Genomic DNA, 13909 nt, shown 5'->3' on the forward strand with positions numbered 1-13909 from the left:
AGGCAGAGAAAGCATTATTTAACAACAACAACAAACAAACTTGTTTAAGGACCCACATGAAACTTAAAATAGTAAGAACACATAGTGTGATATGATATCACGATATACTAGTGAAGATGTAGCTAGGAGTTATGTCAAGGATGGTCTTGCACGAGCTCCTCATGGTCAGCAAGGTGCTCTCTCCCTCTCTCTAAATGGCTCCCCCTGGGGCTCTTCCACGGAGACCCCCACTCAAAAGGTGCCTCACCCCACTACTCAGGACAGCCGCCTGCCTTCATGACCCTGATGACAGTCTGCAATGTGCTACTGACACAGTGACCTACTGATTGTCTGCCCTGCTGCCCCATGCACCTTGCCTGTCTTGTCCCTGGTGTCAGTAGACCCACAGACAATCCCTCACAGTTCCTGCTCCGTATTTGCTGAATGAATAATTGTGTGAGCCAAAGCATTCATTCAAGTCTACTCCTCACGAACGAACACCTGTGTTCGAGAGAATATTCTGGAATATAAATTTTGTTTCCAGTTTTTGCTGTGTTAGGGGCTGGCACTCTTTGCAGGATGCAGCCGAGAACCATGGAAGGGAGCAAATACACACGAGGGATCCTAGAACGCTTCAGGATAGACTTCCCCAAGTTGTTTTCCTAACATTGCAGGGGTGAGTAGATCTCTCGTTCTGAGCCTGGAGGCTGCTCCTGGAAATCTCAGAATAAGTGGTTCATAAGATAACTGAGTTCTTAAAGTGAAAGGATCTTAGGGTGATCCAGGGTCTGACCCATTTCTCTGCTCTAAAGATGAACCTCCTGGAAGCCAGAAAAGTTCTAAGACTTGCTGGTCAGACCAAATGCCCAGTGTACCCTGGTGAATCCTTGTATGTGGGTGTCCTGATCCTGCAGAGTCTACTGTTTTACCTTACACTGTCCCCCAAATACTGTACTTCTCTTTGGAGTGGACCCCAACTCTTCGCACTCACACACACCGCCCCCCCATCCCCCCCACGAAATGCAAGTCCTTTGCAGTAGACCCAAGAGCTGCTGAACAGAGGCAGATCTGAGAAGCCTGCAACTTGCCGAGTTCCACGGAAGTGTCACGGGAGAGGAGGGGGAAGGAAGCCCTTCTCCTTCATGGTGGCCCCCAGAGCTTTGGGTCTGCAGGTCTAAGGAGGATAAGCATTACTTGGGAGTTAACCCAAGAGGCAGCACCCTTCTCGAGACAACCACTGGGGAGGATTCCTATACCCAACTTCTCTGTTGCAAGATTTTCATTGTCCATCAATGTGGAAAAGAACCAAAGGTCCAGAAAACCCAACTGGACAAGCTGAGGATTCAGTTGCATTAGGGCAAACCTGGGGAGGAGGGGCAGCAACTGAATTCTAGATACCCACATCCTCCTCCTAAGAACGGCCATATCTGCTGATGCCCACCCTTCTTCCACCCTGGCCCTGAAAGGGACAACTGATTTCCCTGGGGAAACTCACAGATGAGCTTGGATTTGTCTTTCAGTGGGTCCAGCCTTCCTACATGCGTGCAGAGCAGCATCCAACAATCATAATGCAAGAATGGCTGAGCAGTGTGAGTTTAGAAACAGAGTAAGACAGGTGGAGAAAACACGAGCAAGTCAATCTCTTGCCAGTGAAGTTTGCTGAGTGATCCAGAGAGGTGATGGAACCTGTCCAAGGTCACAGCAAGTTCACTTTGGGCAGAGACTGAAACCCAATGTTCTGTTACAGTATAAATGAATGACATTAATATAAATGTTATGCCTAAGTTCTAGTTACATTTAATATTTTTGCCCATAACGGCAGTTGTTTTGGAATGCCATTCTTTTATCCTGGATTCTATTTAAACAAAGCTCTTTAAGGAATAAAGTTCTCTACCCAGACCAAGTCCCTAAAGGACACAGGCTCCTCCACAATTCTTGCTGCAAAGACCTATGATGGGCATTGTGGGCACCAGGACCACCCAGTCTGACCCACGGCCTAGACTCACAGCGATGCAGACAATGCCTCCCATGACCCTTTCAAATCAGAGATGAACGTTTCTTATGGAAAATGACACAACTGAACTTGAGCAGTTCCAGACATGCAAAGTTAGTGAGAAACCTACCAGGAAGAAGTGGAAGGAAGCCGCTACCCCACTCTAGTCTGAGTCCAGTAGCTTGGTGACTGCAAGCCCCTGCTCACCTCCCTACTGGGGATGGGGCCGCTGGTTTGTTTCCAGTGCAGTGGGGCTAGGAAGGCTTGGCGTTCAGGACCCCCCAGTCACGAACCGAAGGCAGTTGTGTGCGGGGCCTTCCTTGTAATTCACAGAGTTCCAAATTAATCCTTCAGTATCCTGTTCCCCTTTCACTTGAGGGTACATTCCCTACTTCCTTCTCTTTTTCAACAAGGGCAGGGAAGGGCTCCTGTGGCTGGTCTTTCAGAAGACAACCCGTGTTGCCACAGTCCACCCATTGGGAGTCTTGAGATGCTAATTCTAGTGAAGTCAAAGTGGATGAAGAAGATCCAGTCCTTCTGAGGATCACTTAACACCTACAGAACCCATAATACTCTCCACTGCTTTTCATCATGTAGAAAAGAACTGGTTCACTCAGCATCCTCAAAACCGGTTCAATTCTATCTCAATGTCATATTCAAAAAATGCAGCAGGAAGGCAAGCACTATTTGGTCTCTGTGTTTATTTAACACTTAATAAGTACCTACAATGAACCAGGAATTGTTTAAAATTTTCAAAGCTGTTAAAATATGGCCCCAGGTGAGAGGTTACCAAAAGTAGCCTGGAAGGATCAAAATCACTCACTCTGCAAATTCTGCTCTGCAGCTCGGCCAAGCATCGAAACCCCTAGACCCAAGGGAAAGCCCGGGGCAGAGGTGGTCTTGCCAAAGACCAAGAGGAGCAACTTGGGGGTGGTGCGGGTGGGCCACCCGGAGAGGGGCCAGGTGACGGCCCCAGTGGGTGCATTTAAGGCACAGCGATGTCTGGGATCTTGGCAGGACCTCCCATCTCGCCCTCCAGTTGGTCTTAAATCCCTGACTTTTTTGCCTCTCCCCAGTTTAAAAGAAAAAAAGGCTAAAACAAAAAGGGAAAATTCATTGGCATACTTATTCTCCCAAATAACCTTAAGTCAAATCTAAACTTAAAGGCAATAAATTGTGTGGTTTTCTTCACCCTTCATTAACGATGAAAACTGCCCGTTCAAAAACTACACTAAGACAATGTATTCCTAAATAGCAATCCGGCTTTAATTGTAGGGCATGAACCACCTTGCAAACAAATTACATCACCATGATTTATCAATAGGTACTGTATTGGGTGTTGACGGGCTTTTTTTTTTTTTTTGCAAACTTAGAACAAACCAGAGAACGTAATGTCTTCTTCATCATGTAGAAAAATAAACCCAACCTAAATTATCTTCATGTCAAGGGAACCATTCTGCAAAAGTAAAACTGAAATCTATACTTACAGCAGAGTTTTAAAAATCCTTAGTGCAAGAAACATAACCAGTTAATACAGATCGATGCTCAGGAATATGGAAAATTTTCCTATACAGAGGTAGAATCCAGTGCACAAGGCTAAAACAATATTCAATAGTCTAAACAAGACTGAGTCAGGTTTTACGGAATCCACTTTAAACTTTAAGTTAGCAGACTGTATGTACATACATAAATAAATAGACTATACAATTTTTTAAAGTAGTTTAATAAACTCCACAAAATAATAGCAGATGCATTGAAATATTTACATAATTCAATTTTCAAATCTCTCATTCAAATAAAAGGGATAAAAATAAGATGTCTGCTTGAAAGGCAGCAAAACCTCTTTCCTGAAATGGATCGGTAAAGTAACATACTCTACATGGGAGGAACTAATTTATTTGAGAGGTATTCATAGTCAGCTAAGAAAATATGTCCCTTTTTAAGCTATATAGTTTAGGGAATATAAAATGGTATTTTCTACATTTTGGGGGGGTCTCTATTTCATGTTCTAAATCCAAATCTTACTTGAAGAGAGCAGCTGATTTTGAAACCCATATGGAGTATATTGATACACAGTTACAATGGAAAGATAATTAACTTTTCATATTCCGCTTGTTTGCTTTTGAAAGTTTAAGCCAGAAAGAATCTGACAGTGTTTCTGGCCCACACAGTTGGGTTTACACATGCTACAAACCTCAGGGCCATTTGACTAGCACTGGGCTTCGTGTTCATGGGCTGCTTGGGTGCTTCTGAGTCCCTCCCACTGAAGAAGCATGTCTCCTCAGGGCAGGCATGTCTGGGGAGCAGGTATATGAGTTCAGGGCACAAGACAAATAACATAAGATTCCAGAGTTTTCCAAGCTCACACAGGAGGGTGGTAAAACACAGATTTATCTACTGCCATTTGCCTCAAAGACCTGATGAAGGAAAAACTTAGAAACTTCTGTTATTGTGACCGAGAAAATGTGCAAACCCCAAAGCACTGTATGCTTCACTGACCCAGATTCTTGCACTTAACTGTGAGGTCCTGTCATTAACCCTTAATCTTCCTTGCTGTAAAAGCTTTTCATCTAGCCCATAAGGAAATGAAGAATAGTCAGAAATGATAAAGGACGGTCATAGTTAATGACGCATAAACCTTCACAGTTTTAGTTTCATATAACTTCACTAAGCACCCACAATGAAAATGCAAGTCGAGTTTTTTATTCAATCATTCTGTGAAAAATACCTCAGTAAATAGGAACATTTTGCCCTTCAGTGATCTTCCATGTGAATACCCACCCCCACCCCCTTTTTTTTAAATTTTAGATTTTTAAAAAATTTTTATACAAATAGACTAACTTTGATTTGAAGTAAACATATAAAAGTTGAGAGGAATATTGCTTGCACAATGGACGTGGAAGTAGAGGAGTGGGGTGGGCCGGGCAGGGCAGGGGCTGCCCCTTGGGGCAGGCAGAGAGAGACCACCGCAGGATCAGAAGGCACAAGCACCCAAGTGATCTAGAATGTTCCTGGGGGAGGAGCTGGGGGAAGGGAGTCGTCTGGTTCAGCACTACAGTCAAGTTGATTCCGCCACTGTGGAGAAAACCATCTAGGATAAAGGTGCGCAGAGACGTGACAAGTGCTCCCCCTGGAGAGCAAGAAAGCTCAGAAGACAGCTCGCAGGAGTGGTGCAGAGAGAAACAGCCAGTGCTATTTATTTGGATGTCTGTGCCATGGTGGGTACAAACTATATTCTCTGCTCTGTGGGACCAAAACCAAAACAGAATAAAACAAACAAAAATCCCCCCCAAATCCCCGAGAAGCAGCAAGAAGGAATGCAAGAAGTCTTAACGGGACATACTGATCCGGGTGGGGTGGTGAACGCCTTTAATGCGCATCCAACTTAAATGTCACCTACGCCGGGCTCTCCTGTCGGGTTGGTTCGGTTACCGACGGGGACTTAGGAACCAGGCCAAGCTGCTCTCCCTGCCTCTGTGCGACTTCCCGTCCCTTCCCTGCCTCCTCCAGGGTTAGAGTCTTTTTCCTCCTCGAAGGAAGCGCTGACCCGGGGCTGGGAAGGCATGGACGGGATCCCATGGCACCGACTTCGTGTCCTCGGAGCCCTGCTGCGCATGCGCGCAGCCTGGAGGCGCTCATCAAGGCAGCCTGGCGGAGCTATGAATTAAAAAGAAAAGGAGAGGAAACAAAACAAAACCACCCCACGTCTGTCTTTTCTCGAACTAAAGGAGAAACTGAGGGATGGCACGGCCTCCTGCAGGGACGCCCACGGTTAGGAGATGATGGCCGGGGACCACCTGGGCAGAGTCAGATTGTCAGCACTCGCTGACCGCTTCCTCGTGGGTCTTCGCAGGTCCTTGTATTTGTCTTCGCAGAGGCGGGAGATGGCCTGAGGGGCAGAGAGAGACACTCAGATCAGCCCCAGGCCAGCATCCTGGCCACACCTCCATCCTCGCAGTGGGCCAGCACCGTCCTCGACACTGAGGACGCTCGGGATGAAGGTGCTGAGGGCCCTGCACCTCCCCTGGAAGACGACTCTGACCCGTGAGCCTTCTCCTCCCCACACCTGCAGCCGCCAAAAGTCAGGTGGGAAGAGCCCAGAGCAAGTGCAAAGCCGAGCTGTACCTAAGACACAGTGTCACACAGCTTCACAATGACGGCCCTAAACCCAGGTCAAGACCAACCCGGCTGGCTGGAGCTCTGACTAGGCTGTGGAGAAAACACTTTAAAAAATGAAAAATAAAAGCAGACTCAAACCTTTATGGACTCTGGTATCTTTTCCCTTATAAAGCATGCTGGTTTAAAACAGGGGCTTTAAAAAACTTATTTGATTTAAAAAACAGAATCAATGCACATTAAATAAAAACCAGTACTGAGACAGTTATTCAAAGTATGAGGTTGTACCAATGCAATCCAGGTCATCTGGCCCTTATTTTACGATGACTGGCAGTGGCAGGAACCGGCCTGAGCACAGAGCTCTGCCCCAGGAGCGCACGCGCGGGACGCCGGCGCCTCTTACCTCCAGCTTGTGGGCCCTCTCTCTGCTCAGGGGCTCCAAGGGGAAGCTCAGGTTGTTGGCTTCCGCCAGAGAACGAAGATCAAAATAATACTTGGCATAAACACTGGAAGGAACGTTGATGTTGAACTGGAGCAATTCAAGGAACTGTCGCTCTAGCTCGTTCCTGCAGAGGAAGACAGAAATGCACAGCTTGGCCACTGTCCCCACCGTGGATGGCCCAGGCAGCCTGCCCGACACAGGCTGCCTGGCACCCTCCAGGGAGAAGAGCCATCTCTCCAGCAGCCTGCTTGGACGCAGAGTTGCCATCTCACCACCAAATTGGCAATAAAAGCCAAGCCCATCTGATCCAGTGCCGGGAAGGATGAGGCCTGATGAACTGGGATGATCAGTACCAGGAAGTGCTTCAGAGTGACCCCAACACTGAGACCAAGCGCACGTGTGTGTACACACACATACGCATGCAGCAGGCTCTGGCCTCACCTCACCGCATGAGCCATCAAACAGGGGGCAGAAGACACAGTTAGAAGCTGTCAAACAGTCCAGTGAGACTGGACTCTGCCTAAACGACAGGCCTCCGAGACCCAGAGGATCACCTTGCTGGGAGGGAAGGGTGGGGAAGTGATGAGCAGCTTCCTCAGGACCACGAGAGAGGAGGGAGGAGACCATCAGTCCCAGCATGCACCCAGCCACCCACCCTAACCCATCACCCGCAGGGTCTGTGAGCACCCACAGCTGGGCCACCCCATGATTTGACAGGTCTGGGTGGGTCCAAGAACATGCACCTCTAATATGCTCCTGCTGCTGAGCCTGCCCTCCTGCTGAAAACCTGGATAACAGCGCCTGGTCCATAAAGGAGCCAACCCACTTATAGCTGGATGAAGGCCAGAACACATTGTAAAACATCCGCTATCAGCAGGCCTACCTCTTGGTAGTCACTGCCGGGGGAGAAGCATCCTCAGGGACAGGTCTGTCTGTCAGCACTGGTCCCGGGCCAGACTCTCAGCTCTAGGCCACCCCCCGGGGCAGCACTCTGGACTCACTTCTGTCCTTTATCACAGTCTCCCCTTCTCCTCTCCTCCGAGCCGGAAACCATGACATCTGACTGCAGCCTGGCCCCAGCACAGCACCTGACACACAGCTGGTGCTCAATAATTACTGTTATTAATTACTGAATGGAGCGGACCAAGCTCAGCCTGGGTGGAGGAATCAGGGAAAGCTTCCTGGAAGTGACAGCTGAGCTAAGTCTGGGAGGCAGTAGTGGCTAGTTCCCTGACAGCAGCTCCCAGGCAAAAGATAACTGAGAAACCTCAGCAAGTTGTTATCAAAGGCCTGAGCGCTTTGGAGGGAAAGACCAAGACATCGAATTCAGTTCATCTAATCAGAGGGGCTGCTTCCATGCAGCTTTGAGAAAGGAGTTAAGCCCCAAATGTGTATGTTATGTCAAAATTTACACTTCTAATGACTTTTATTTATGCCTGCTTCAAGTCAGACTTAGGAGATCATCCTGTGAAATGCAAGAATCCAGGTAGGATCTTAACAAGACTTGGGAGCTGCCTGTGGACACACTGCCTCCTAGTGGCCAAGTGGTGCCACTGCAGACCCCATGCTCCAATGCCAGGAAGAAAACCAGTAAGGGAGCCAGGAAGCTATTCCCACCCCAGATGGTATCTAGACACCACTGCCTTTTGTTGAGGGTATAACCAGGATTAAAGTTGAGAGGATCTGGTTTCAAACAAGGTGGCAGTTTCCCCAGGTTCCTTAAGGGAAAAACAGCCTTTCTGAGTATTTATTTTTTAAATGTTTCTGCTTAAGTTTTGGGGGAAAAAAAAGATTTTAGAGTGGCTGTGTTTTCAAACTTGGGCAGTATTTACAAAATAAAAATAATTCCCCAACTTTGAATTTCCAAACGATAGCAGTACCTCCTCCAGGGAAATCTGACAGCTTGTTATATGATAAATCATCAGAAAACTAACAGTGATGCAGAGGGAATGAGTTTGATGGATTTGCTACTCTCAAGGGGGTGTGTATGTGTGTGTGTGTGCATTTAGTTGCTCAGTTGTATCTGACTCTGCATCCCCATGAACTTTAGCCCGCCTGGCTCCTTATCTATGGGATTCTCCAGGTAAGAATACTAGAGTGGACTGCCATTTCCTTCTCCAGGGAATTTTCCGCAGGACATCGAACCTGAGTCTCTTTCGTCTCCTGCACTGGAAGGTGGATTCTTTACCATTAGCACCACCTGGGAAGCCTAATTACCAGTAAATAGTTCTGATGTAAAACTTTATAATAAATAAATTCAAGCCAATTAACCGAAAACATTTCAGAAGTATCTGTTACATTAGGTCATCACTGTAAAGAAACCCAGTTGAACTGATGCCACTTAGCAACTTCTGAATGGGGCTCTCCAATGGAGGAAAGAGAGTTGTTTTCATCACCTCATGGCCTATCGACTTTTCTAGAAAAATGAGCCCACTTTAAAGACCAGCTACTAAGTGGCAATCCCACTCCTGGGCACAGACTCCAAAGAACAGAGAGCAGGGCCTCGGGCAGGAATTTGCACACTCGTGTTCACGTTTACAGCAGAGTTATTCACAGCAGCCAAAAGGTGGAAGCGACCAACTTATAGTCTGGATGACAATTCTCTTAATAACTGTTTTCTGCTTGAAATAAAATCAAGACTTAAAATTTTTTTTTAAATTTTCTTTTTCTTGATATCAAAAACTTCGTATTTTTCTTACTTTTTAAGGATAAGGAATGACAGGTGCAGGAAGGAGACTTACTGGTCTGTAGTAGGAAAAGGCTCTGTGGCAAAAGATTCAAGAACATAAACAAGTGTCCCCAGGGCAGCAAAAAGGGGGGTGCCCAGCCAGCCAGCAACCGGAAGAAGGGGACAGGCTGGGGAGGAGCACTCAATGGTTACAGGGTCCAGGGACACGGATGGGGGCTGGGACACAGTGGAACCTCCTCTAGCAAGAGGTGCCTTGAGGATGCCGGACAAACAAGATGAGAAAAATGTAAGAATTGGGTCAGCAACGCAGAAGCTCATCCTGACTGTTTCCAAAGCAGCTCCTTTCGTCCTGACCCCACTTCCTGTACACCCAGCCCCAGGGACCCCGGGCCCTGGGCTGCAGGTAAACCCAGGACGGTGCCCCGAGAGAGAAGCGGCCCGATCAGGACACACAGGAGGGCCCTGAGAGGTGGAGAGTTCACGTGAAGCCAACTGAACTTGCAACACGGGACAAGAGCAGCGAAAATCTCTCTCAAACTGAAGCGGCAGGGCGCATTGCAGCCCGTCTGCTGCCTGTCGTCCGTCTGCAGTGGGTGCACAGTGGGGATGAACCCCACCGCAGACGGGGAGCAGGAAGGGAAAGGACGGTTCCCTGGACATGGTTTCAGAGACTAGACTCACAAGCCAGAAGTGTAACCAGCACCTGTCTGGGACCCACAGGACAAGACGTACGGTTTTGTAAATCCTGCCCGCAGCTGTGTCCTTGCTCGGCCAGCTCACGACAGACACACAGTCGCGGTCACTCACTCCACGCCGCGCACGCCCACACTCACATGTCCTCCACCGTGATGTCTTTCAGGATCTGGCAGTAGTCCACGTTCCACACCGCCTGGTCGTCCCACACCTTGGAGGCCAGCAGGATGGCCCCCAGAACAATCCGCTTCCAGTTGGCCGGACAGATGTCAATCTCTGCGTATGTGAGGAGCCGTTCCAGGTACACCTGGAAGACACGAGCACACCGGCCCCTCCGTCCCTGAACCACAGGCAGAGGCAGGGTCAAGCTCCCTCCCAAAGCACAGCGGGCCCCCGATGGCCTCTGCGGCCAGCCTGTGGGGCCTGCGGCCTGTGAACGGGGGCCCAGGCGGGGAAGCCACAGGGAGGCGGAGCGGGGCCCCCAGCCTGTCTGCCTCTGCCGCTCAACAGGAGCTCTGTGCCTCTTAAGGTGGGGGCCGGCACTAACTGTCTGCTAAGTCAGCAAAAGGTGAATGAGGGTTCTTTTGCTTAAAAAGTTCTCATTCTGCTTCCAGTGCTTTACTAGTGAAAAGTCAATTCTTTCCATCTTAAAAAGCAGGATTTTTATGGCTGATCTCAGATACCAGGTACTCAGACCGGATGAGGGGCACAGTATGAAAGACAAAATAAAAATCATGAGAAAGAAACTACCAATGTAATCACAGAGACAAAACAGCCATACCCAATGAGCTGCCAAGAGGCCCTGGTGATCAAACAAGAAGCAATCACGTCCACCTTACTGCCCCACCCTGGTCTGTGGCTGCGTTTCTCCCCCGGCAGGGTAGCTGCCCTCCTCCGGTCTCTCCTCCAAGGAAGCCACAGTCCCCTGAGGACCACGCCCGGGCCTCACTCCCACCGTGTGCCCAGCGTCCAGCACGGGGCTGGGTCAGGGAGTGGCCCCCGCGTGCTGGACACAGGACGCTGCGGGAAGGACAAGCTCTGGGTGTGGGACGTGGCTACAGGAGAGCAGGTCTAGGGAGGCCTGAGTGGATGAGATGACCACAGCAATGGCGTTCAGGAAGGAGCCGCGGTCAGAGGCAGTGGGAAACTCAGGCCCTGGATTGAGAGACAGGTGCGCGGGGAACGGGGGGTCAGAGGAGACCGCTCGGGGGCGAGTCCACTCGGGGTGCTCAGCACAGAACATCTGAGAGGCCTTCACAGAGGCCTCTGAGGTCATGACACGTGCCTGCCACCCGTTCTCTACGGACCTTCGGGGCACTCCAAATGTCTCTCAGGGACAGAACGGCACTGGGCTGTGACAACCACTGGTGAAAAGAAGTAGGTCACTCAGCAGAGTTCAATCATCTTTTCCATCGGTCAGATTTTAGTTTTTAATGGCATTTATTTCATTCAAGGAGCAGGAAGAGTAAGCTAATGTTTTAGATCATTATTTTTGTGTGAAAACTGAAATTCTTCAGTGAGAGATCCAGGCCAGGCTGAGTGGAATTTTAACTGGACACTGACCTCAGGAGCCCAGACTATGTATGTTACAAAGGTTGATGACTACCTCTTCTCATTCCACCAAGAAAATAATTTTTTAAAATGTGCCACAAAACTGTACTAAGAGCAGAAAACTGAGGCTGGATCTAACTCCAGATTTTTTTAAACAATCACTATCAACACTCTTCAACCAGATCCCTAAGACGCTATTCTTTTATATAAACAAGCTATGTAAACCTCTCCAAGCCCCCCCAATGAAATAGCTTCTCACTGACTCAGTACAAAAAGAAGGCTACTCAGTTTTCTTCTTACTTAACCACAGTAGATAGATATTAATAGGCACACTAGGTAATATTTAAGATGCTTGAAAAAAACAGGCATCTATCACATCTGATATTCCACTAAGATGAACTAGAGAAATTAGATATGGTAACACACTCCATTACCGAGGGAAGCAGATGTTATATTTGGGGAGAAGGAATTCATAATAAGCACCACATAATAGCATGTAATTTAGCAGAACTTGCCAAGAAAGCTATATTCAACAGTCAGCTGTAATTTCTTTAGTAAACTTCCACTTGGGTATTTTAATTTTCTGCCAAGTAAAATAATATACGATTGATTTTTTCTGAACACCACTCCCTACACCATTGCTAATAGGACACTGCTGCTCAGTTAAATTTTCAGATTTAATTTCATAAGAAGGACCATCCTGAGAGTCTCTAGAAAATACAGGTTAGTGAGCACTTACAGAGCGTTCAGGTGACTGTACAAAATAAAGCTATTCAAAGGCATGGTGTGGGGAAGGAGAGGAGGGAGAAAGTGCCAACTCACGGACTCCAGGGTACACGGGACCACACTTTCGAGGATGCTGGGTTTCCCTGTCCATCACAGACAGCAGCACTGGGTTCGTTCACTGTAGACTCTTACCCACAGCTGGGCTGACTGTGGGCCTCCCCAGTGCTTCCTACTTGCTAATATTTGAGGAAGGTGGATTCCTCACTGGACTGTATCTGACACTTCTGACCTCGGTAGAAATCACTAATGTGCCCTAAAAAGGGGGTCTCTGGGGTCAGAATGGATAGATTCCACAGGTGGCCTCTTCACCAGAGCACCGGCCTGAGAGGCACTTTGGGGCCGAGTGACAGTCCTCAAGGCCGCTGGGGGGACCCAGCTGGGCTGGCAAGCCTGGTGCTTCCGGACACACACAGCAGCAAGTGGCTGAAGGCCCTGCCTCCCACAGGCGGGCAGCGGTCTGGCTCTCTGCGGGCAGTAGGGCAGAGCTAACTGTGGTCCTCCCTGCCTCCTCCAGGCAATGGGCCAGGCCACCAAGGGAGGCCCAGGAGAAAGGCAGAGAGGGATGCAGCCTGCCAGCTCTAGCCCAGACCTGTTGTGAAGGGTTGTTGCGAACCTGGAGAGACGGGTGGGACCATCACACACAGGGCTCGCTCGGAACACACAGTTGGCTGCCTGGGCCAACCAAGCAGACCCTGGAGGATCAAGAATCAGTCTGCAGATCTGTGCCAGTTGGGAGGGCCCCGACGCTGCCCACCGTCAGATGTAGCTAGAGACGCTCATCTCCCGCTAAGCCCCAGCCACCTTGTCCCAGGACAAGGGAGGATTTCAGCAGCTCCCACGACTGACAGACACACACCACTCCCACAGCACTCCCAAGACAGACGTCTGCTCGGAGACAGGGGAACACACTCTACACATCCTCAACAGAAGTCTCTGCAGAAACTACGCCTTTCACAGGACACGAAGCTTCTTCACACTGATAAATCCAAACTCGAAGGTGCTACAGGGCAAAGTCAAGTCACCATTTTCTTCAGAATGGAAGGTAAAAACCCCCACCACATTGCATCTAGGAGCAGGAGCTTCAAAGTAAATCTTTCCTCAGGGCGTCAACTTAAGTACTCATTATCTGATTTTCTTCCCCTTCTTCCCCCTTTGTCACTATCTCCCTTCATCAAAATGTCAACCCTGCCGCCTGGAGGGTGTTTTTTGAGGGTTTGACATCCTTTGGAGAAACAAAGCTGAGCCATAAATATGCTTCTCAGTCATGACCTAAGCGTCTATCAGCGCCACATCGCCGGAAGACTCGCTGGATGTCTGTTCACCTGTCAGGGGACAAATTCCACGAGAGAAGGAATGCACAAGCAAACGGGTCATTGTGCCTTCAGCTGAGAACACGGGGCTCTCAGTGTGGTGGAGATGTGGACGGTCCACACACACGTCGTCACACCACAGGGCCTCTTCTCAGGGACCTGCCCAGGCCCACGGGGCAGCCCACGCCCTGGCGGAGGCCATTTCTTATCTGAGTGGTTCGCAGTGTGAAAGGTCAGTGACAGCGCTGCTGTGAAAGCTACTTCCCCAATGAGATCGGAGCTAAATCATCCATCCCTAAGGTTTTAAGAATCTAAGTAAGGCTACAGGTTCTTAACTTGAGTCAATGTGC

At 48.9% G+C, this 13909-nt stretch overlaps 1 protein-coding gene across 5 annotated transcripts in view; it reads right to left on the minus strand.

Moving 5' to 3' along the window:
- Positions 1 to 4653: 4653 nt before the first annotated feature.
- Positions 4654 to 13909, minus strand: part of CCNY (cyclin Y) — a 115553-nt gene continuing 106297 nt past the window's right edge. For all 5 annotated transcript variants that reach the window (XM_070472008.1, XM_070472004.1, XM_070472006.1 and 2 more), the window contains 3 exons: positions 10053 to 10219; positions 6492 to 6654; positions 4654 to 5861 (listed from right to left, as the gene is read on the minus strand). In XM_070472008.1, coding sequence (XP_070328109.1) covers positions 5745 to 5861; positions 6492 to 6654; positions 10053 to 10219 — 447 coding nt within the window. In that variant the 3' untranslated portion in view covers positions 4654 to 5744. The remainder of the gene's footprint in view (positions 5862 to 6491; positions 6655 to 10052; positions 10220 to 13909) is intronic.

Source organism: Odocoileus virginianus, chromosome 9 (assembly GCF_023699985.2).
Source record: "Odocoileus virginianus isolate 20LAN1187 ecotype Illinois chromosome 9, Ovbor_1.2, whole genome shotgun sequence".
NCBI classification, from domain to species: domain Eukaryota; kingdom Metazoa; phylum Chordata; class Mammalia; order Artiodactyla; family Cervidae; genus Odocoileus; species Odocoileus virginianus.